We start from the raw sequence: 22,700 nt of genomic DNA, 5'->3' as shown, positions 1-22,700 counted from the left end.
TTATGCTATTAGCTAAGTAATTTTTAAAAATCACAAACCTGATAGAATTATCATATGTAGTAATGATAGCAATGATTATTTTGATGTGAATTTTTTGTTGTCCTGAAGAATGATTTACCTTGCAAGAGAGACTATTCAGGGACTTATTTTTGACTTTAAAAACTGCTATTCCATTTCTGAAGTCTATAATTTCAGAAATCTAGATCTTCTTTAGGATTTTCTATTATTCAGTTTACTCTGTAAGTCTATTAGATCTAATTACCTTTATGAGCCTTTGAAATCTATTTGGCTCTGTTTATACAACTTGGCTAATTAAATATCTTCAAACATTTGAAATTGTGTTAATAAATTTTATATATTTGTGTCCTTTTAAGCACTTCAGCTGTCTGAATTAACAAACAAAACCTTCCTGAGAAATTGCATAACTCAAAATTTAACAATTTAGATTTTTAACTAGGCTAAACCATGTTGTTGTCTTCCATATTCCAATACTGTTTATAAATTCAAGATTTAAAATCACCGGTATAAATTAATTACACATTCAAAATAGAAGTCAAAGGCTGCCTGACGTCCACTGACCGCCCCCACACCCCAGTCTTTTTCTCTCACTCTTACTCCCAACACTTCTCCTCTCAGGACTGGTGATTTGGAAGCAACCGCTATCCTTGTTCTAGCTCATGCTACCAGCCTAAGAAATCCTATTTTAGTCCTTTATCCAAAGATCCTACCCCACTCCTGTGACAAAGACACAGTTATTTGAATTAACCTAGGGCAACTACTTCTGCTTCTGGGTTTCCCAGAACATGGTTGAATCTTTCTTTAGTTTTTCTTATAACCAAGACCTAACAAGACTAGAGCCTTTCCAATTATTTTTTTTACTGGTAGGGGGAAAAAAGGTGTTTACTAAATAATGATCACGGTAATAATGGTTTTTTAAAAAGACACTATGTTGCTCATGTTACTGATAAATACACTTGAAAAAATCAACACAGGGTGTGTGCTCACTTTGGTTATGGGAAGGTAGAGGAGAAAGAGTGATGTTTCATTCAATCACTATTTCTCCAAAGGCCAGGGAAGCAGAGGGAGAAAAAAAAAGTAGAAAATAGCAGTGAACAATGGGAAAGGAAGCAGTTAACTAATCCCTTGAAACGTGGGGGAAAAGTAAGGGTTGGCTTCAGACTACCTGCTAAGTTTAATTGTCCTTATTTGTCAGGTGGGCCAATATACTCTATAGAGTATAGGTTCTAGATGTAAATATATTGGGACTTTTATGCTGCCTGATTGTTTGGTAATGCTGTGTGGGTGTGAGGTTGAAAATGATTCTGAAACATGTTCAGTGTCAGCAGGAAAAAGTATCCTGTTGGCGTGCAGTGCCGTGTCACTGCCATCAAGGGAGGCACACATGCAGTGCCTGCTGTGCTCTACAGGTTTGGGAGGGCAATCTAGGAATGTTCCAGTACTGGGGCAAAGTGAGGACGTGTGATCGACACACTATAGAGATATCAGGGGTCCTGGGAATAGCAAACAAAGGCTAACCCTGGAAGTGGTCACGGTCAATCAGGGTCGTCTGACAGGAAGTAACGGAGATGCAGCCACAGGCCTGCTGTTACCAGACCAGATTCTAGTTCCTGGGATAGTGGTGAGAGGAAGGTAAGGCAGGGGGCCAAGACAAAGGCTCGGGAAACAAGACACAAGCCCAGTGATTGGGTCTGGGAGATAAGGTGAGGGCACCAAGCTAAGAACTGCGATGAAAGTCAGAGATGAACAGGAAGTCTCACTTGTTACTGAACTGATGAACTACTAGCCTAGAGCTATATAAACCCCCTATCATAGCCTAGGACCAACATGAGGCATTTGGTGGGAGACAGTGTCAGATGTGTGGCTTGGCATATCATGGGGACAGGAAATCCAGCAGTCTGTTACACACTCATCCATGTGCCTTCTCGCTCACACCAACAGAGCTCTATTAGAGCTTACCCTCAAGGCTGTGGGAACCACCATGAACGATTTAGAGATGTGGGAAAGCTAAGTTAGAAGTGGTGTGCTGTTCCTATGTTTATTTAGAACATTGTTGCACAGAGTGGTTAGTTTGTAGTAGGATAGCACAAACAACTGTGCCTTAAGAGTCATTTGTCTGGGCTCACTTGGGATCATAAACACCAGATAGACTTATGGATGGGAAACTCTGTTTTGATGTTCAGACAGCCTATTTACAGATGAAGAATGCCACAGTGTTGTTTTGACAAAATGAGATAAGCAGGTGCAATTTTTAAACGGAAGGAAGAACGAAGCTGGATAATATTAAATTTATTCAGTACTTTGTATGAGAAAGTGAAAGAAACCTTATTAATTCACCTCCACTCATTTGGATTTCTGATTGCCAACGTGGAGCTGATTAAAGTATTGTTTGAACTACTTAAGAAAATTTGGTAAGCCCGTTAAATGGTAAACAAAATTTATGAGGTATACTAAATCCATTTTTAAAAGCAAATCATTTTAAGTCTTGTCCTGCAAAATGTTGTATATAAATGAATACTGCTAATTAAAATTAGTTTTATTTATTAAAGCAGATTCAACAAACATACTTCATCTTCACATGTACTTGAAGTTTATTTATTCCTTGTGTTTCTCAGATCCAGATTGAGCTTCCTTAATTGGTTGTAATTAGTGCATGTGTGTGTATGTGTGTGTGTGTGTGTGTGTGCACATGTCAAAAGATATTTAGGAATCAGAAAAGCTTTGACTTTATCTCTAAATCCTTCCTCTAATCCCCCAGGTTTCTACCAAGCCTTGCAAAGTCAGCATTAGAAAAAAATCTGGCAGATGCTTCAATAGAAATAAGTACTGATGATAAAGTAGCACCTGAACTGCAGGATTACAAATGTAAGTATTTGATTTGTTTCTCTCGTAAGTGATATAATAATTATCAAATATTTTCTATTATTTAAATTTCAATTAAAAAATCATTTTGTTTTCCATTCATTTTGTGTTATTATTGGGTTGAAGAAATGAATCTTTTATTTAAAAAAAAAAGAAAAGGCTGAAACCTACTTACAAATTAAACCATAGAATACTTCCTTTATTTCCACACCAGATACGGGTCCTCTTCTCACCCCCACGCCCACTTTCCCAAGCGTCACTATTGACACAAGCGTAATTTCTGGTGTAAACAAACTTGTGTGATCTTGTTTTATCTTTTTTTCCAACTGCTTTTCACCATAGAATCTAAAACTCTGTTTTCTTTGCACAACATTTGCATTTTGCGGACCACCCACTGCCTTAAGGGATGCGTTTGGGAAGCCGCTCTGGGTTGATGTACACTATGATAATCCTCAGGGTACTGGTACTACAGTATTTCATGCCTTCCTACTCTGGCATTTCCACAAGTATTGTGTTTCATGGTCCTTTCCTCCTGGCTAGCCGTAAGTATAATTTTCAGTTGGGGGGAGGTTTAGCTCTTCCTAAAAAGTTCCTCATTCTTCAATTAGAGTACAATCACAGGTTCTCTATTTTTTTGAGGTTAATTCCCTGTTTTATCAAAACGTCCAATGTGTGACCCCTCTCCAAAGGGGACTGTTGTGATTTTCTTTGTAGTAGGTGTTTTCAATTGTTAGGGCTACCCTGAGAGAAGAATTTGGTATTGAGGAAAGTAGATGCCTTTTTTAAAGTAAAATTGAAAATTCAGCTTACTGATGGATCTGGTTACAGATATACAGAGCCAATTCAAAGAGACAGAGTAACTTTGGGTCTTTTTAAGACTCGTAATGTCACTTGATGGAATTTTTTAACATCTCCACCCAAAGAAAAACTGCATCCTTCCCATTATGGATTCTTTAATCCTGGTAACAGATCAGTGTTAGCGGTTCCCATCTAAGCCTTGTCGCGATAAGGAAGCTAATTTAAGAGACTTGATTCGGCTGGTTCCATTCATCTTGAATGCCATCTCTCTTCTGGAGAATTCATTGAATTCACTTTCCCTATTCAGTGGCCATGCTCAGCAAAGGACATTCTGATAAGAACTTGGCTTTTTCCATGTAGGTCGCCCTCCAAACAATATGCTGATTGGACAACCAGTGTATCATACAGCCACATGGCAGTTGCAGTTTTCATTGCTATGTAATATTTTAGCAATTCTGGTTTTATATATCAAAATAGAGTTAGGTTTATTTTCCGTTGTAATGGTAAGGTCAAGTTTTGAGCCTACCAGGCTGAGGACCTTGACATATTTACCAAAAATCTTGTGAGGTTTCTCAGAAGATTGCTCGCCAGTTTTCTCCTGGGGAAGTATAGCATCACCGCTGTGCATGCACTTTGCTTTTCTAGCTTGAAATTTTGACGATAAGCATTGGCTGGATGAATTAAATTGTTGTCAAGCCCTAAATGTACTGAAATAGATGTACTCTATAAAGTAAATCATTCCTGCTGTCACATGCTGTGTGAATGTAAAATTGTGTGTCATCTCAACACTCCAGTGTACAGTGAACTCACCGCCACGGTCCTGTGTTTCCCTGTACAGTTTCACATTGGGTGTATTTCAGAGACCTGGTGACAGTAAATAAATAGTAGATTCTCGGCATGGCAGCTCGCAGTTTCTTTCCCTTGAGAACTTGTGAATAAAAGGAAAATGGCAAGAATCTATTGAAGGAAGAGGTTCACTGTGCTTTGGCAAATAGGGAGCACTCAGCAGTGACTCAGCAGGGTGAGGGTTTAATTATTTGTAGCTCAGAATTGTTCACGGTACTCCAGAGACGCCAAAGTTGCTTTTGCACCTTGTCTTTCAAAATGCTTTACCACAAAAAAAGCAATTTTCTTATTTGAAGTCGGGGGGTCAAAACACAGGTTAATTGTTTAAGATACTGTAGTTTTCTACATGCTTGCTAGCGCATTTACACAGGATGGAATATTATTTGGAGTCTGGAATATTATTTGGAGTCTGGAATATTATTTCTGAGTTCTGTTTTTAGCTTTAGCCGTACTAGCTGACGAGTGTAAGCAAATTACCTAATTTGTGTTCTTCTTAGCTTCCTCATCATTCTTGTCTCATTGTTAGGAAAATTACATGAAATTGTATGAGGAAACAGTAAGCCGAAGCCCCCGGTTTGGGTTCTGGTCTATAGACGGTCCTCAGGAAAGGATAGCTGCTGTGATTGTGATGATGAGTAAAACTACTACTGCATGTTATTATTTTTGACCTTGGGATACGTTCAGACAGTGACCCTGTGTATCTGGTTGCTGTAGGGAGTGCACATGTAGTATGTTCCCTGACTTCAAGAAATTGATTCTTTAGTTTCCTGGCTTCAGGGAGCTCTAATTCTCTTCTCAACCAACTGTAGGAGACCGTACAGTTATAACTATCACAAAATAAGTATGTAGCACCTGGAGTGCTTATTTCAAAATACCCATCTCCTGGACTAGCCCTGAAAATAGTAATTTCAGAGCTCCGGGGTGGATGGGTTCATCTGTATTTTTGACTAGACTGCTGGGGATTCTCATAGGTGGTTTTTCAGTGGGTGGGTCCTAAAAAAATGGTATTCAAGGTATTTCAGAGCTTTTGAATATATATTTGGCTTATATATACCCTGTTTACCTGAAAATAAAACCAAACCGGACCATCAGCTCCAATGCATCTTTTGGAGCAAAAATTAATATAAGACCCGGTATATTATATTATATTATATTACATTATATTATATTATATTATAGACCCAGTCTTATATTATATTAAATTAAAATTATACTAAAACATGCTGTTTGCTACATGTGTATTGTTTTAAATAAAATTTATTACATTTTGAAACATTTTAAGCTTTTTGTAGAGCTTTAAGCCTTTTGGATGCAGAGCTAAAAACACTCTGGTTAATAAAACACTGTCAAGGTTTCTGTTACCACCTTCAAGCTCACTTCTTTTATATGTTAAAGTAGAATTCCTTGACGAGTCTACGAGATGTTAAAGGTGCTGTGTTGCATTCTGTATGGGCTGGACTTGACTTCTCTAAGGACGGTGCCACTAGTCATTCTCTATCCTGTGTCACATTTTCAGGCGAAGTCACATCTGGGTCTCTGAGGATCGGAGCTGTCAGCGCACCAATCTATAATGCCCACGAGAAGATGAAAGTGCCTGACGTCCTGTTCTATGACAACATTCAGGTAAGGTCATTGCTTTGCACTCATGGACAAATCGCCACCTACACGGTAGCACTTCCTTCTGGTTCAAGTGAAACTGTTCAATTATTTTTGTAACTTGCTAAATGCAGTTCAAACGATGTGGAATGAAGGGTTGACACATCTTCCATTAATGTGTTGTAAAATAGCGAGAGCTGCTGCTATGATTAGTGTCTAATAAAGTTTATATGCGCTTATACACTATGCTTTAGATAAATAAATGAATGTATTATTAAGCTAAAAACAAAGTAGAACTAATACTTATCCTCTCTTTTGCTTTCCTGTTAGTTAAATCATTTTAGTAGTTCAAAAGGGACATGTCCTGTGCATTCTTTCCTTCATATTCCTTTCCTCTTCCTGAAAATTTCTAGCATTTTTCTGTTCTTTACTTTTCCTTCTTTTTTTAAAGGGAGGTAAGTAATTTCCCACTTGTGAACTAACCTACAATTACAGATTTTCTACTAAGACACAGAAATAAGTGTGTACCCAGAAAGCTTTATTATAGAAGTTCATTTTAAGAAGCATTTTTTCCAGAGAAAATTATCCATAATATAATTTTTTTTTCTTTTCCAGAGATTCTGTCAAGTGGTTATATATTCATTTTACAGTAAAACACATATTTAAATTTTTTGTAATATTTGGTCACTAAACTGTATGTAAATAATAACCTTATATTTACAGATTATGTTGGAAAAATTTGTACTTACTGTTTTCATCATATTAAGGGTTTAGGGATACTAAAGAAAATTTCTTTTTTATCTGCCATTTTCCAATCTTATTTGTTGTCCAAGGAGTACCATAACTTATATCCTTACATTATGGTAACAGCGTAGAAAGTATCTAGGAAAATTCTTCTTTCTCAATAAAAATATTGATTGTATATTTTGAAATCTGTCAAAACTTTAATTATCATCTGTGGCATAGCAAAAGGCATAACCCAATTTGCTTTTTATTCATTCTGTAGCCCTTTAACTAATGTAGATTTTACTTTATTCCAGAGCATTAATGCTCTTATATAAGCAGTAGACACATGAACAGAAAATACAGAGATACAGAAGAGGGAAAAAAAAATCTTACCTGTCAATAGACAAAAACATGATTGTAAGGAAAATATTCTATTTTGAAGCATGGATGGTATATCACTCTGTCTCCGTAGTAGAAAGGAACAAAGAAAAAAGAATCAGGAAACTTTGTTATGAGTGACAATTGGGAAACCTCCCTGGTAGCAAATGTTAAGACTTGCCAACATCTGAGGATGTAGGAAGTTCAGTAGCAGGGAGAGTCCTGTGCCCTTGAACCGGGTCTGTTGCCATGGTGCTTGGGACACAAACGAGGAGGACCTCAGGGCTGATGTGAACTTCACAGGGGCCCTGAGGGACTGTCTGTAGCCTGTCTCCACACATCCCTTCTCTTCAGAAAGCATTGTGAATTAACTCTTCATGAAAATTTTTAGCTGTACCAGTTCTAGGGACAGTGGCGTGATTACATGTGCTTTTGTTGCATGTATTCCTATGTCCACGGTGCCACATCTTGTCACTGAAGCTGTAATCTTCAGTGCCTCTGGTATATTTAGATGCTTCTCTACCATCTTGTTCTATGCTCTGTGCTCCTCTTACCACATTGTGTTGAAACTGATTTTTTAAATGTTGCCACACCAGTAATGCCAAGTGTGGTGTTTTCTTTATTTTGTATCTGTAGCAAGTAACAGTGACTACTGAATAAATATCTGTTGAGTGAATTAATGGATTAATGATAAGTAAAATTACTTATCACTATCAAGTAATCTTATCTTATCAATCTTATCTTATCAAGATTAATGATAAGATAAGTAACATTTTGAATGTTCTTGATTAGGAGGATTCATTAAACTTCTGATTAAGGAATATTACACTTGCAGCACAAAGGAGGAGAAATTGGAAGAAAGAGTTTAATTGCCTTTTAATAAGCTTAACGAGCTGTAGATCTGAAAAATTTTTAAAATATCTATCATGTGTCAAGCCTTGTCCTAAGGCATTAGGATACAGAGATTAAAATACACACATACGCATGTACACATGCTCACACACAAGTGCCTGTGTTTGTCAAAGGGAGAAAGACAAGCATGGTTACTGTAGAGTGTGATGGAAGCACGTGCAGGTTACCAGGGTAGCGCTGATGAGGCAATGGTCCCAGATTAGAATGATCACAGTAAATTAGTTAACAGGCGAAACTGAAAGTCACTCAGCATTTGCAGAGACTTGGCTATGTGAGAGGGTAGCTCATTTAGGGAGCTACATGTAATTAATTGTCATTGGCACAGAGCTGAGGTTGCACATGGAAGAGTGACAGGAGACAAGGCTGATGAGTTAGGAAAGGTCTAGGTCATCTGGACCTTGCTCATTAAGGAATTTGGGTGCTGTTGAGAAGAAGCGAGGAAGCTGTGGAAAGATTTTAACCACATCTCCACTTTTGATAACTTTGCATTCACTCTAATGGCGTCTGAGTCGGAACCAGGGCAGAGAGACTAGTTAGGAGGAGGTTGGAATAGTCCAGGTGAAGTTATGAAGGGTCTGAAAAAAGAAGGATCTGAACAGTGGGGACAGAGTGAAAAGGACACATCACAGGGCTATTTATGGGGTTGGTAGAATCAGTGGAATTTTGTGTTAGATGAAAGACCCAGATTCTCTATCCGGAAGCACGTGGTCTGGTGGAAAAGTAAAAAGAAGAGTCAAGGGGAAATGATTCTAAATTGTGCCCAGGACTGGAACATGATGTGGGAGGAAAGTGGTGGGAAGTGAAGCTGAGACTAAATCAGTAAGGTGACAAGTGACCTTTGTTCCTAAGGTAATAGGAGTCATTTAAGGAATCGAAGAAAGAAGTGACATGATTTTGCACAACAAAGTGAGAGTCAGTACAGGCAGACCTCAGAGGTACTCAGGCTTGGTTCCAGACCACCATCATAAAATGCATATATCAAAAGCAAGTCGTAGTCATTTTGCCGGTGGAGGATCTTACCTTCAATCTGTAAAAAACGCAACACCAGTGAAGCATGATATAGTGCCATAAGGTATGCCTGTACTGCAGAGGGCATGTTGGCTCAAGAAGAGACTGAAGTTAGAGAAACCAAACTGGCTTATAAAAATCTAGGCCAGAGATCATAAAAGATGAATGAACATTGTGGGGAGAAAAAGGAAAGCACAGATAGGGTGGACTTTTTGGTCGTTCTGATAGCTTAGCTTTAGTATTTAATTATCTTATGATAAGGGAGGAATGGGGTGGGCAGGATGGTGACGGTAGGGCTTTGCTCAGGAGGTAGAAAATGGTCTTATTAGTCAGGATAAAAGATACAGGATAAAGAATGAAGTGGAGAGGAAAATATTGAGTCACGTTTTGGACATGTTGAATTCAAGGAGACTGGGAAATAACCACGTAGTTTGATTGTTCCTCAGAAGTACAGGGCTGGAGTGAGAACAAAAGTCTTGCAAAATCAATGTAGAGTTGGTAGCTGAAGCCATGGAAGGAATGGATGAGGGAGGAGTTAGGGGATTGGGTCAGAATTAGCTCTTCAAGAACTGACAGGCGGGTCCCCAGATCTGCACACAGCCCTCCCTCGCTGTACGAGTAAACACACCTGCTCTGCCTGTACTGGGACCCCACCCCCACCCCCAGGGAAGCATGTACAAAGGTAAAAAGAGAACAAATGAAGGGACATGGGGAAAATGTAAGGAATTACTACGAGAAGGTCAACCCCTGAAGACTATGGAGAGAAATTGTTGGGGAAATAGGAAGGAGTGCAGAGACAGACAACTGGGGGAGGAGACTTAAAAAAGTGGGGTACTAAGTAGGTCAGGAGGTTAAGAGAAGAATTATGTAGGTCATGACCTTAGGTATTGTTGATTTGAATAATCTAGTTAGCTGTAATGAAGGCATGAAATAGGACCACATAAGAAAAAGTAAAGAAGGCTACAGACATAGTTAGGGTTATTTTTCAGTATTTACATTGCGTTTTTACCTGCTATACAGGTGCTCATTCCAACTGTTCTATTTTTTTTTTAACTTTTTTAATTAGTTTCAGGTGCACAAAACAATGTAATAGTTAGACATTTATCATTTATATCCCTCACACAGTGACAATCCCCCTCCCCCCGTCTCTTCTTTATGCAGATTAACCCACTTATTTCTGGAAGAACTTAATGTTGTCTGGAACTTGGCGCTGACATTTTATCTTCGTTAGAAGGCAGAGCTCTCCAGATCCCTTTATCACTAGCACCCAGATTAAAGGAGGGTTCTAGGACTCCCTTTTAACTGGGGTAACCAGACAACTTGCTTTGCTTAGGATGGTCCTTGTTTACATTTGTTGTCCCAGCATAATTATTAATAATGTCTCCTTGTGTTCTTAAAAGTATTCCAGAAAGGACAATGAATTGATATCTCTCCCTGCTCCGAGCCTTGTTAAAATTCCGGCTGCAGTGAGAAATAGATAATGTAATACAGAATTGTACACCTGAAATCTATGTAACTTTACTAACAATTGTTGCCCAATAAACTTTAATTTAAAGAAAACAATTCTAGCTCCATGCAATAACTGAAAGCATTAAAAAAAAATAAATAAAAGCCTCCAAGATGAACATTAGGGAATACTCTTCTGCTCGTGAAGGGGGGGAAACTTTCTCAATTTTTCTCTCTAAGAAAGAAACTGTGAAAGAAAATATTGCTTAATGTGACAAGTAAAAGGAAAATGTTCTAGATATATATGTAAAAAAAAATAATCCACAAACCAAGTTGAGAAAAGAAAAGCAAGGGCCAACTAGAAAAATACCTGTAGCATATATTAGATGCAAAATGAGCCAATTTAAGCAAAAAAGAGAGACTTAATCAGATTTTAAGATTGAGACGATCAGAGTCTCATCCATTCCAACTACCGAGTCTACACGGCTTTCTTCACCAATAAGGAACTTCAGCAACTTCAGTATTTATGAGGTCATTGTTGTTTTGATACAGAAAACCAAGAGCAAGTGATAGGGATATTAATTGTTCTGGGATGTAGTTCTCCCCTTAACCCCCACCCTCCTGAGCCTTTATGACCTACTTACAGTTGTCCTGTTTTTCAAGGTATGAAAGAGCAGTGTAACTTCCTCTGTGGCTATTGTGAACAACTTTAATCTTGTTCTTTTATTATATTGTACCATATGAATTTAAAAAATGTGGAAGTTAATAATATACTTTTAATTCACTACATCCTTTGAAGGTAGTGGTTAAGAGTACGTCAGTGTAAAATGTTCCATGGAAATCCCCAGTTATTCTAGAAAGCCTGTGTAGATTTATGTTAACAAGTGTTCATTTAAATATTACATTAAATTATAAGCCAACTCTGTATCGTGCAACAGTGGAAAAAATATTTGAAATATTGGTCAGTGGCTTAGTTTTGCTCCTGTATACTATTTCAGGTTTTCAGGATAAGTGACCTAATTGGTTATATAACTTACTTATAAGCACATCATTAATTTTTGTTTTTCTAAAAACATCAAATTGTTTGTCTATTATAATAGGTGTTTTTTCATCTTTCCAGGAAGATACTGTTATAGCTAACTTGCTTATTTCACTTCGATTATGTAAGACACAATTAACCTGTCGTTCTCTTTTCTCTAGCACATGGTAGTGATGGAAGATATGCTCAAAGACTTTCTTCTTGGAGAACATCTGTTATTGGTTGGTAACCAGGTGAGTTATGGCTGGAACTCAGGGACTAATGAATAATTGATAGTAACGGTTCAAAAGCAGTAAGTTTCTCCTCTTTGTTGGAATAAGTGTTGGAAATTCCTTTTCCTGAATGACTAGTTTAATTAAACAATGAAGGTCTTCTACCTTGTAAACTTTAGAATCATCTCAGGGCTAAACTCACCCGCCATTCAATCACCGTCAAGTCTTGCCCATTCTACCTCATAAATATCTATTCTTTTAACCACGTTTGTCACACTAGCCCCATTCTATTCTTTTTTTTTAATGAATATATTAAGTTTATTATGGTAATCACTTCACAATGTCTGCATATTTCGGATCATCACATTGTACACCTTAAATATACGCAATTTTTTTTTTTAGTTTTATTTTATTTTATTTTATTTTTTTACATCCCTCACACTGTGAACCTCCCTCCCCCCACCCATTCTATTCTTTTAACCACGTTTGTCACACTAGCCCCGTTCACCGTCACCTCGCACCTGGACTGTAGCAGTAGTTTCCTAAAATAGCTGTACCCCCATCATATACCCACCTGATCTCTGCACTCTGCAGTCAGATCGACACCTGCAAAATTAAAATCTGATAAAGTCTCTGGTTTCTGCGTACATGGACTCCCCACTGCCCTCAGGTATAGTCTTCGGTATGGCTTTCAGTGCCCTCAGGGTCTGGCCTCTGCTCGCTTTTTAGTCCCCAGCCTTGGCTCCCTCCCTTCTGGCTCTGAACTTCCGGCAGCATCTTATCTCTGCTCTGGTCCTTGATCTGTGCCCTTCTGTGTGGAGCCCTCCACTCCCCTTCCCACACCCCCTCCCTTAACTCCAGGGGCGTCTTCACTCATCCCTCCCTAGCAGGTTCGGTTGCCCCGCTCTGCGTCCTGATCTCCCTGTCATCTCACTGGTCATATGCCACGGTGTTCCCGCGTAGAATGATGTCTTCCCAGCTTGTCTGTCTGCCCCTCGAGGACAGAGACCACAGTTCTCTCGCTCATCTCTGTATCCTCAGTTCCCAGCACAGGACCTGCTACATAGTAGATACTCAGCATGTGTTTAGTGAGAGAATGGATGACCATTTTGTCGTCAGAGGGTCCTGATAATTTTCCTTAATGGAATTCTCAGACTCACATGAAGCACATCTTTGGTTTTTTTAATTAGCCTTAAATTATGGATAACAAGCGTCCAGAGGAGTTGGGTCTTTTATGTTTCCTTTGTTTAACTTATAGAAACAATGCACATTCTTTCTTTATTTAGTCCCTCAAACTTATCATTTTAAAGTGTTGATTTTTTAAAACAATAGAAACGGGCCTGTTGAGGGGTTTACAGGTCAAGTGCACAGGCTTGGCAGTTAGCTGGCTAGAGGTCCAGTAGCTCCTACTTCACAGATGACCATGACTTGTGCAAAATGCTTATCTTACGAAGGCTCAGTTTCCTCATATGTAACCTGGAAATAAAAGTCGTACTTTATTGGGCCGATGTAAGGATCACATGAGATAATGCACAGAAAGCACTTCACACAGTGTCTGGCTCATAGTAGGTGCTCAGTTAAAATTAAATCTGTGTATCACTGTACTGTTAAAAAGGACTTTAATAAGTTCTCGTTTCATTTCTTTTTCTAAACAAGAATTAAAAGGAAAGTGATAAATTGTTCACAGCCTTTTTTTCACTCTTTAAAAAGTCCTAACTACAGAATACTAAAATACTAATTAAATTACTAGTATAATTAAATGCCAATTAGTATTTAGCTAATTAAATGAGGTCTAACTTGGTGCATGCTTACATTTACCAGGTCTGGGAGTGGAAATGGGACCAAAGTGGCTGGTTAAAATCTAAACAGAGCTTTTTGAGTACTTTGGCCAGTTTCAGTTCCTTTCAAACTTGTTTTTAAGAGCTATCATTGGTGTTAAAATCTGAGCAAGATTCTAGACTCTGTTTTCCCCCAGCTTTATTGAGATATAATTGACAAAATTATGATGTATTTGAAGTGTACAGTATGATGGTTTGATACATGTATACATTAATAATTACACATATTGTGACAGATGGGATTCCTCCCATCTATTAATTGTAATTCACACATCTGCCACATCACATATTTACCTTTTTTTTTAGTGAGAACATTGAAGTTTCAATTATATAAAAGTGTTACCACATCAAACATTAGATCCTCAGACCCTGTTCATCTTAGAGATGAAAGTTTGTTCTTTCTCACCAACATCTCCCTGTTTCCCCCAAGCCCCAGTACCTAACAACCACTTTTCTACTCTATTGGACGTATTTTTTTTCAGATTCCACATATGAGTGATACCATGCAACATTTGCCTTTCTCGGTCTGGCTTGTTTCATTTCGCATGATGCCCTCCAGGTTAATTATGGTTAGACTCTGTCTGGACTGCTTCCATTGGTAGGAGGTAGAGGGAGGGTGAAGCCCCCTGTGTATCATTGGCAAGTATAACAGGTACCCCACAGGGATGAGCTTTGCTGAGGAGGGTGTGGAGTTACTGCTCTCTTTCCCTCCATTCTTCAGCGTCCCAATCATCCAGGAAATTCCTTTTTCTGGAGCGGGTACTTCTGCAATGATAGTAACTCAGATCCTTCATCAATAGCTTGGAGAGAATACTCCGCTGTATTTATCAGGGGTATTTCGGTACCTCTCTTTATATTTTATGACCCTTCTCACCTTCCTCCTTATTTCCATCTTGTGGGAAAAAAGAGACAGACACGTGACATGCAGCTGACAGGTTAGGGACTGCTGACGCTCAACTCCCAGGGTAGTGTCACTGGTGTTTTCACTCAAATGCAAAGTGACAGCCATCTGGGAAAATGCCTGTTTTAATCACATGATTTGTTTTGAAAATAAGTAAACCACTTGTAGCAGTTAGTTGGTCTGGCTCCATTCTTTCTCTTCATCCTTCGTAAACATTACATGATGACTACTCAGGAAGAAGCAAAGTCAATCAGAAGTGAAGCTTTGGGTATTAAATATTGACAGAGCAGCCAGCAGTGGGTTAGTGTAATTATACAATAAAATGTAATGAGTGCTCTGAACACAAACTGTACGTAGATGCAGTCTACCCAGCCTTCTGTTTGCAAAGTAGAAACTGGCTGAAGGCCATGAACGAAACTTTCCAACAGTTGTTTTAAGTTTAGAGAGGTTTTGAAAGATTCCTGTTACCAGTGACAGTTTTTACAATGAGGAAATTTGAAAAGACTAAGAATACGTCTTGATTTTGAGATATCTCAAGGTTTATCATCTTTGTTAAGCCTAATCCCATCTTTTCCTTCCTTTTTATAATATTCTTTTCTCTAAAGATGAGACAAGATTTCTTAACTATTCTATTGGGAAGCTAAAAACAATTCCATAAACATCCCTTATCGTAAGCAAAATAAAGTGGGCTTTTTTGGTGAAATAAGATTGATTTTTTTTCATCCTTTCAATTTTCTATGTGGGATTGTAGGGCACAGTACATCAGCTTCCCAGTAAGTGAGGCAGAATTGCTGCCTGTCAGCCAAAGGCATAAGGTTCCTGGAAATTACGCGTTTGACAGTCCCTTGGTATACAATGCTGTATACTGTACAGCAAGTTTGTATGCTGTTGCATGCACTGTTTTCTACTTACTGGAATCATAACATTACAGGTAATTTTCATGCAATTAGTAGTTTTATACTAGCTTTTTTTTAAATCACAGCATAACTTTCTATTTATTTCAACTTTACTGAGAGAGGTAAAAAAGAGAAATGCATATTTATTTTTGAGTCAGTGGTGCTTTTTCTGTCCCAACCCTACTCAAGAATAAGCTTCCTTCCTTCCTTCCCATTCCCATATCATATTTTCTTTCGTAGAGCTATATTCTATATGCAGAATATTTATCGTGAATATTTTGGGTTATAGAATCAGCCTACAGCAGCATTTGTTGTTGTTGTTGCTGTTGTTTAAAAACTCCCTAAGAATAAACTTGTTCATGTGTAGGAATACTTGAGTTTTGAAATGCAGTTGCATTTTTTCAGAGATCTGAAGGAAAAATATTTTAGCAGTGTGGTGGTGTAAAGTGCTCAGATACCCCTTCTGTAAGAATTATTTTTAACATGTGTGGTATTTTGTTTTAAGAAATGAATATTTAATCATCTACATATAATGATTTTTCCTGGTTTCTGCTGTTAGAATGTCCAAGCAAGTCAAAATTAATTTATATTTAATGAGGCTAATTAATAATTCACATTCACTTCTACATGAATGTATTTGTCTATTTTGCCATATTTGTCAACTTTTTTTAAGTAGCCTTATATGCTTTTGCCAAATGATAGCAGTCAGTGAAATTTTTATGCATAACCCCTTCTTGTATTCCATAGTGCATATTTTTTGCCCTTACCGTCATATATCATGCCTTCCTTATCAAATAACCACTTAGCTGGTTTTCATGCAAGATGCCTTCTCTATGCCTGACTGTCCTGTGTTTCATGTTTTTACAATACTGCTTTTTTAGGTACTCCTTTCGATTCCACGGTAATTTGTGATCTATCAGCAGTGATAGACATCTTAGAAAGCATCTCTTCGTTTTATTTTCCTGCTAGTAGTTGAAAATGGCTCCCCCTTGCCTATCAAACAAAATCTTACATAGGGAGACACTCCACATGACCTATGATCAGCTCCAAAATACTTCCGTAATTCTAGTTGTTCCGAATCAGCTTCTTACCGTTCCTGCGATCCCAGTCCCTTTTGCCCCCCAGACATTTTCCAGTGCTGGCTTCACAGGGTGCTGCTTCCCCTCATCCTCGACTATCCTGCGGGTTTTCAAGAGTATAGATGTTTTTTCCTCTCTGAAGCCTTTCTTAGTCTCCCCAAATGGAAATAATCTTGTTTTCCTCTGAATGTTTACAGTATTTTATCACATTTCTATTCAGGTTTATTTTAAAGTTGTTATAGGTTGTGTTTTTTTTTCAATTTCATCTATAACTTGAATTATCAGTTTCTTATGAGCAAGGATTAAAAATGGTTAATATTTGTATATTTTACAGTTTCCAATGTACGTTTTTTGTCATCTCATTTAGTTCTACATTTACCTTTGAGGTAAATATTTTTTATTTTTCCCGTTTTACAAATGAGCAGCCTTAAGCTCCAAAAGGTTGAAATACTCGCTCAAGGTCACAGAGCTAATTAATGGCAGAGTTAGAATGTAGACCCCAAAGCTCATGCTTTTTCTCACCATCTTACCTAATTCTTATACTAGTAATGATAACAGCAGCAATAGCAATAATATCATATTGAGTTCTTATAATAGGCCAAGAACGATGCTTTCCATACAGAGTACAGGGCACTTACAATTTTTCTATTATACAAAATTTTAAGGTATTCTACAAAAAGAGTGTATAATAAACTCCCTTGTACCCATCACTTAGTTTCAACAATTTATCAGCATTTCATCCATCTTGTTATATCTATTCCCCAAATACTTTTTAAATATGTCATCTTTTCATACATCTTTTACATAATGCATTTTTGTTATAAATATCTCAGTATTATCTCTTATAGAACCACAATTCTATTATTAAAAGTTGCAAATTAATAATCATCCTGCACTATACTCTGATACCCGGCCTGTTTTCCGTTTTCCTGGATCATCTCTGGTATGTCATTTTACAATTGATTTCTCCAATCAGCATCCAAGCAAAGCTTGATCCTGTGTTTAATTAGTGTGTCTCCCAAGTTCCTTTGCAAGAGAGAAGGTATTCTCTCCTGTTCTCTTTATGCCGAGAGCTATTGATCCATTTTCATAAATATAAACATTTATTCAGAATTATACCAATATTGATAAACTTCCAATGAGGAAATAGTTTTAGAGTAAATTTCTTTAAGCCAATTTAAGTTCTTGATTAATTTACACAGTGAAATTAAGCCGTATTAATTTTTTCCAGGCCAGAAATAACTGCTTGATTTTCTAATTTTCATAGCCTTTGATTTTGAAATCTTTCATACGTTAGGAAAATCAGTAAACATATACTGCATGCCAACCGAGCAGGATGTTATGATGTTATACAACTGTTATTATATAATTCTATATAATTCTTCCTATCTCATTCCATCTATTAATTTTAGGCTTAGTATGACCAGGAACTTAGTTTTCTGCCCGTAGAGACTTTGTAAATGTTTGTTGAATTGTTTAATATGGAAATACGGTGGATATTTTATTGCCAAAATAGAAGAATGTGAATTTTGCTAATTAGCAATTTGAACTGAGCGCTGGCAGATTGCTTTGTGGCAGCGTCAGAAATACCCCACGTTGCTTCGCCAGCACATTTGTCTGACGTCTGTGGGGAGACTGAACGGTTTGTTCAGAAATGTTCTTCCTTGTGTCGCCAGCAGGTAATGGCAGCAGGGAATTTGATAACTAAGCTTGGATGCTTCTAGTAACGCTGGCAGCTGGGGAGTCCCGGGGCCCGGAAGTACTTGGTTTCATCCAATGCAATGACCCTCATCTTTATTTATATGACTTTGTGTCCCTTCTCAAACCCCTTGCTCAGTGAATTTGACAGAATTACAGTCTGGAAATTCTTTTCTGTTCTGCTACATCCTCTCTGCCAGTCAGTTTGTCCATCCAGTGTTTCTTGGTGAATATTTTTCTTGTGTTTATTTTGAGTTTGTATTTTGTTTTTGCAGACGCATCGATTTCTTTTCCCCACAATATGTGTCACGGCTTCTTTGGTCATACCTAACGACCAGACTACTCCAAAGTATATCTTTGCCATTTATCACAACACAGAATTCCAAAGGGATGTTGCCGGGGTGTAGGTTTTATCATTCCTGTTTGAAAAAGGCGCTTGTAACTTTGACAGGAAGCTTTATGAGTAAGTGTGTTTTAGAGCCATGCAAACCAGCAGTGCAATCAAAATGTATGTCTTCTCATCTGACTTCTGGGTACTGTTTGTTGGCTCTGGTACAGAGGACCCATTTGTGCACGTTTCAGATTCTTTACTATTCAGTTTCAATGATTTTTTTCTCATTACATAAGTGATGCATGTTCACTGAGAGAACAGGGGAAATAAGAAATTTCAGTGATCACATAACAGCAGTTCCTTCTTTTGTTATAGGATTACAAAATATTAGAATCAGATAATGTTTAGACATCAGCTCATGTAGACCCTCTGAATTTAAATGAGCAAATCTAAGCTCAGATGGTGGTGGAAACTCCACCTGACAGAGGTGAAGCAGGAATCATAATCTAAGTCTCCTTAGCAGTAGTATAGTAAGTATATTTTCAGGCTAATGTTAAGCAAAGAGTTGGAAGGTTTGATATTTGATGGAAATGTTAAGGCTAAAGAAAAGAAGCTGCAATTTCTTTCTCGTGATTTTGGTGTAATATTAGTTTCTTTATTTTGTTATTTTTGACTGCAGTTGGATTTCTTAATGACATTCATATAGTAGCTTTTCTAAAAAGGAAAAATGCAAAAACATCTCTAAATATTATGCAAACTGCTCTAATTCTATGTAAGTTACTAAAGAATTGGGGGCAGGGGTTTGGCCGGTTAGCTCTATTGGTTACAGCGTGGTGCTGTTAGTAGCACCAAGGTTGCCTGTTCGATTCCCACATGGGCCACTGCGGGCTACACCCTCCTGGAAAAAAAAAAAGAAAAAAAAAAGAACTAGGGGGAACTAGAAGGAATGCCCAAAGCTAAGACGCTTGGAGTCCATTTAAAATATTACTGCAGAAGAAAAGATCCCACTTGGCTTTCTCCCTGTTCCCCTCCTGAACCTTAGATACCATGCAGGGAGGTCCTGGACACATGTTTCAGGCTGTTTTATAACCCTGGAGTGACTGATCTCTGACTTCATGACATCAGCACATAAACTTTCATACAAATCAGTTCAGCGAGGCTAACACCTGGCATTCTGTTTTGCAATGTGGCGAAACAGAAAACAGCCCAATATGTTGAGTCAGAATGGATTTGCCTTCAAAATCCGTTGTGTACAGGGTTGGTTACTGCTTAGAACTGAAGTTTATTTCTCTCCAAAGTAGGTACTGTACCTCCCACCTACACGATGGGCATGAGGATTCCAGTAAGCGCTGAGAGCGTATGTATGCAGACAGCAGAGGGCCCCATAAATGTTGGTTTCCTCTTTGGTAAAGTGGGGGCAGAAGGTTCCCAGAAGAGGTTTCTACCTCCTTTAGCAAATGCAAATCGCATGACTTCCCTTTGTTTTCCGTCCCTCCTTTCCTCAGTTCTCAATAGTTATTCCCTGTAGGTTCTACTTGAGTCTCCAGTGATAGGAACATGAATGGGGACGGCTCTGGCCTCCAGGAGCGTGTCTTCTTGCCAAGGCACCTGACACATCACCAGAATACAGGGTGCTGAGTGGTGTCAGCGCCTGTGGTTTCAGAACCCAAAGGAGAGAGCAGTTCTGGGTCTCAGATTTGAAGGAGAGAAGACAGGGGAGAGCCTCAGAAGAGGAGGGACATTTCCTTGGACCACGGAGGGGTGAGTGGAAGGTGACAGGTAGACGGGGAAGGATGGGCTGTTCCATCCTAACAAACAGTGTGAGCAAAGACCTGGAAGCCAAGGGTTCTGGAGACAGCTGGCTGGTTAGGAACACGTCTGAGTGCCACTTGCAATGGCCGACATGGCAAGCGTGCAAGTTGATCTGCTTCGGCGGGGGATCTTTGAACGTTGAAGTCCCAGAACAATTACCCTTCGCCCGAATGCCATTCCCAGCCTCATTCGCTCTTTGCCTGCTTTCCGTACCTTGTCAGCCTTTTTCTCCTACTCCACTCCTGGCTCCTTCTCCCCCTCCACAGGATATGGACAGAGTTGTCCAAGTTCTGTATTCTTGTCCAGGAAGACAGGCCCGGAAGCCCTTTTCCTCTTTTGCTGCTAATCTCTCTGAGGAAACAGGGCAACTAAAATAGTAAGTCTGGGGAAGTTATAAGAGTCCCAGATCCTTCTACGTTCTTCAAGACATGGCCCCTGATCTTTTCTCTCACAGAAACTGGAAGCATGTGTACTTCCTGCCCTCGGTGCGATTCCTGTCTCTTACAGTGATCCCTTTTCTCCTGACCCTGTAGCCAAAGGGCCGTAGGACCCCAACTCTGTGACGGTCCTTCTTCCCGGGACATTGTCCTGAGGGACACAAAGGGACAGTAATGACAAGTGCCATTCTCTTGAGGCAGTTTGTAGCTTTTAGGAACTCTCATTCCACAGGTTCCTTCTCCCGTTTAAATTTTCACTGACTAAATATGATCTTCACTAAGAGTCAGTAATGCTGTAAAAAACTATTTCATGCTCCTTTTTATGAAAGGATACAAATTTTATGTTCAGAATAATGACTGGTAGGTATAGATATGCACAGCAACAAAATAAAAACGATAGCAGATTTGTTTTAGCAGTTGCACATTGGGAAGTGCTTTGTTTTCTAAATTTCCCATGAGAAAAATGAGTATGGATAGCATTTATAATGGAAAAATAAGATACTATTTTTGTATTTATTCAGTTATTAAAGTAATCCTGAGGATTTTCTGTTCTAGGTGAAAACCGTGATTGGAACAAGCTGATTGCTATAACTGTTTCATTTTGCTAAGGATATTTACAGAAATTCCTTCCTAGGTTATGCTTTACCATTTCCTCGAAGGAACGATCAGAGCTTTAAAAATGAAGTCGGAAATGACCTGATGAGATGTCTGTTTTAGGAAAATAACTTAACAAATTGTGGGCTGGCCTGTTGTGAATCGGAGGCCGAGACCAAGCAGGACCCTTTCTAGCATCTGAGCAAGATAAAAGGCTGCCTTTGAGGAGAGAAGGGGAGAGGAGGAAGCGGATGTGGGAAGCAGGCCCTTTAAAGCAAACATGTCCAAAATTAACGTGTTTTTTTGTGTGTAAAGTAGAATTCCCTCTCCACCCAGCAAATTCTCTCCTCCTCCCCTCTTTCACATGTCAGGGAATGGACCACCTTCCACCCAGTTGCCAAGACCAACACTGACTTCTCCTTATCCCCACGTGCAGCCCATCACCAACTTCTAAATGTCTCTGAAATCTATTTGCCTCTGCTCCTTTGTTTAATCCACCATCATCTCCTGCCTGGGTTTTTTAAGGCGTTTCCCAACTGTTTTCCTTTGCCTTCATTCTTGCTCTCTACCAGAGCATTCTACCGGAGTGATTTTCCAAAACTGAAAATCTGAGCCTATTCTTCCTCCACCTCCGTGGCTTCTCGGTGCGTTTAGGAAATGGTCCAAACTCTTGTAAGTGGTTTCCAAGACTTGGCCACAGCGGGACCCTGCCTACCGTTCTAGCTTTGTTTCTTACTAGCTATAGTCCCTTTTCGTAATCTTCATAGCACTGGCTCCTTGTCATTCAGATTTAGCTTAAAAGTTACCTAAGGAGAGGTCTTCACTTCTAACTCATGTTAAATCGCTGCCCAGTCAGTATCACCTCACCCTATCTCAGTCGTCTGTAGTGAACTTATCACCACTATTTGATTATTTATTTATTTATTTATTTGATTAGTTAGTTAGTTAGTTGTCTAATTACATGTTGCTACCTTTCTTCCTAATTTTTCTAATCTACCTTTCAATCTGTTTCCACATTTCTGGAATGGAAGCTGTGTAAGAGCAGAAACCTCATCTTTTTTGTTCACTCTTATCCCTTGACGCATGCCAGCACTCAACAAATATTTATTGATATGTTGAATAAGTAAACAGTTGATCTCCTGAATACCAGTCTCCCCTCTTGTCAGCGTATTTCGCAGGTTATTTCCATACTGATCTTCTTTAAACGTTTATATTTCTGTGTCTCTCCCTGATTTAAGGGTGTACAATGGATCTTAATTGCCTGCTCCTGTCT

At 38.7% G+C, this 22,700-nt stretch overlaps 1 protein-coding gene across 1 annotated transcript in view; it reads left to right on the top strand.

Moving 5' to 3' along the window:
• Positions 1–22,700, top strand: part of VWA8 (von Willebrand factor A domain containing 8) — a 298,600-nt gene that overhangs the window by 112,579 nt on the left and 163,321 nt on the right. The window contains exons 18-20 of the mRNA XM_081046044.1: positions 2,777–2,883; positions 6,041–6,147; positions 11,791–11,862. Coding sequence (XP_080902170.1) covers positions 2,777–2,883; positions 6,041–6,147; positions 11,791–11,862 — 286 coding nt within the window. The remainder of the gene's footprint in view (positions 1–2,776; positions 2,884–6,040; positions 6,148–11,790; positions 11,863–22,700) is intronic.

This window comes from Rhinolophus hipposideros (genome assembly GCF_964194185.1).
Source record: "Rhinolophus hipposideros genome assembly, chromosome: 4".
Taxonomy (NCBI): Eukaryota; Metazoa; Chordata; class Mammalia; order Chiroptera; family Rhinolophidae; genus Rhinolophus; species Rhinolophus hipposideros.
Note: the sequence above shows the minus strand (reverse complement) of the source record. Positions and strands in the feature narration are given on the sequence as shown.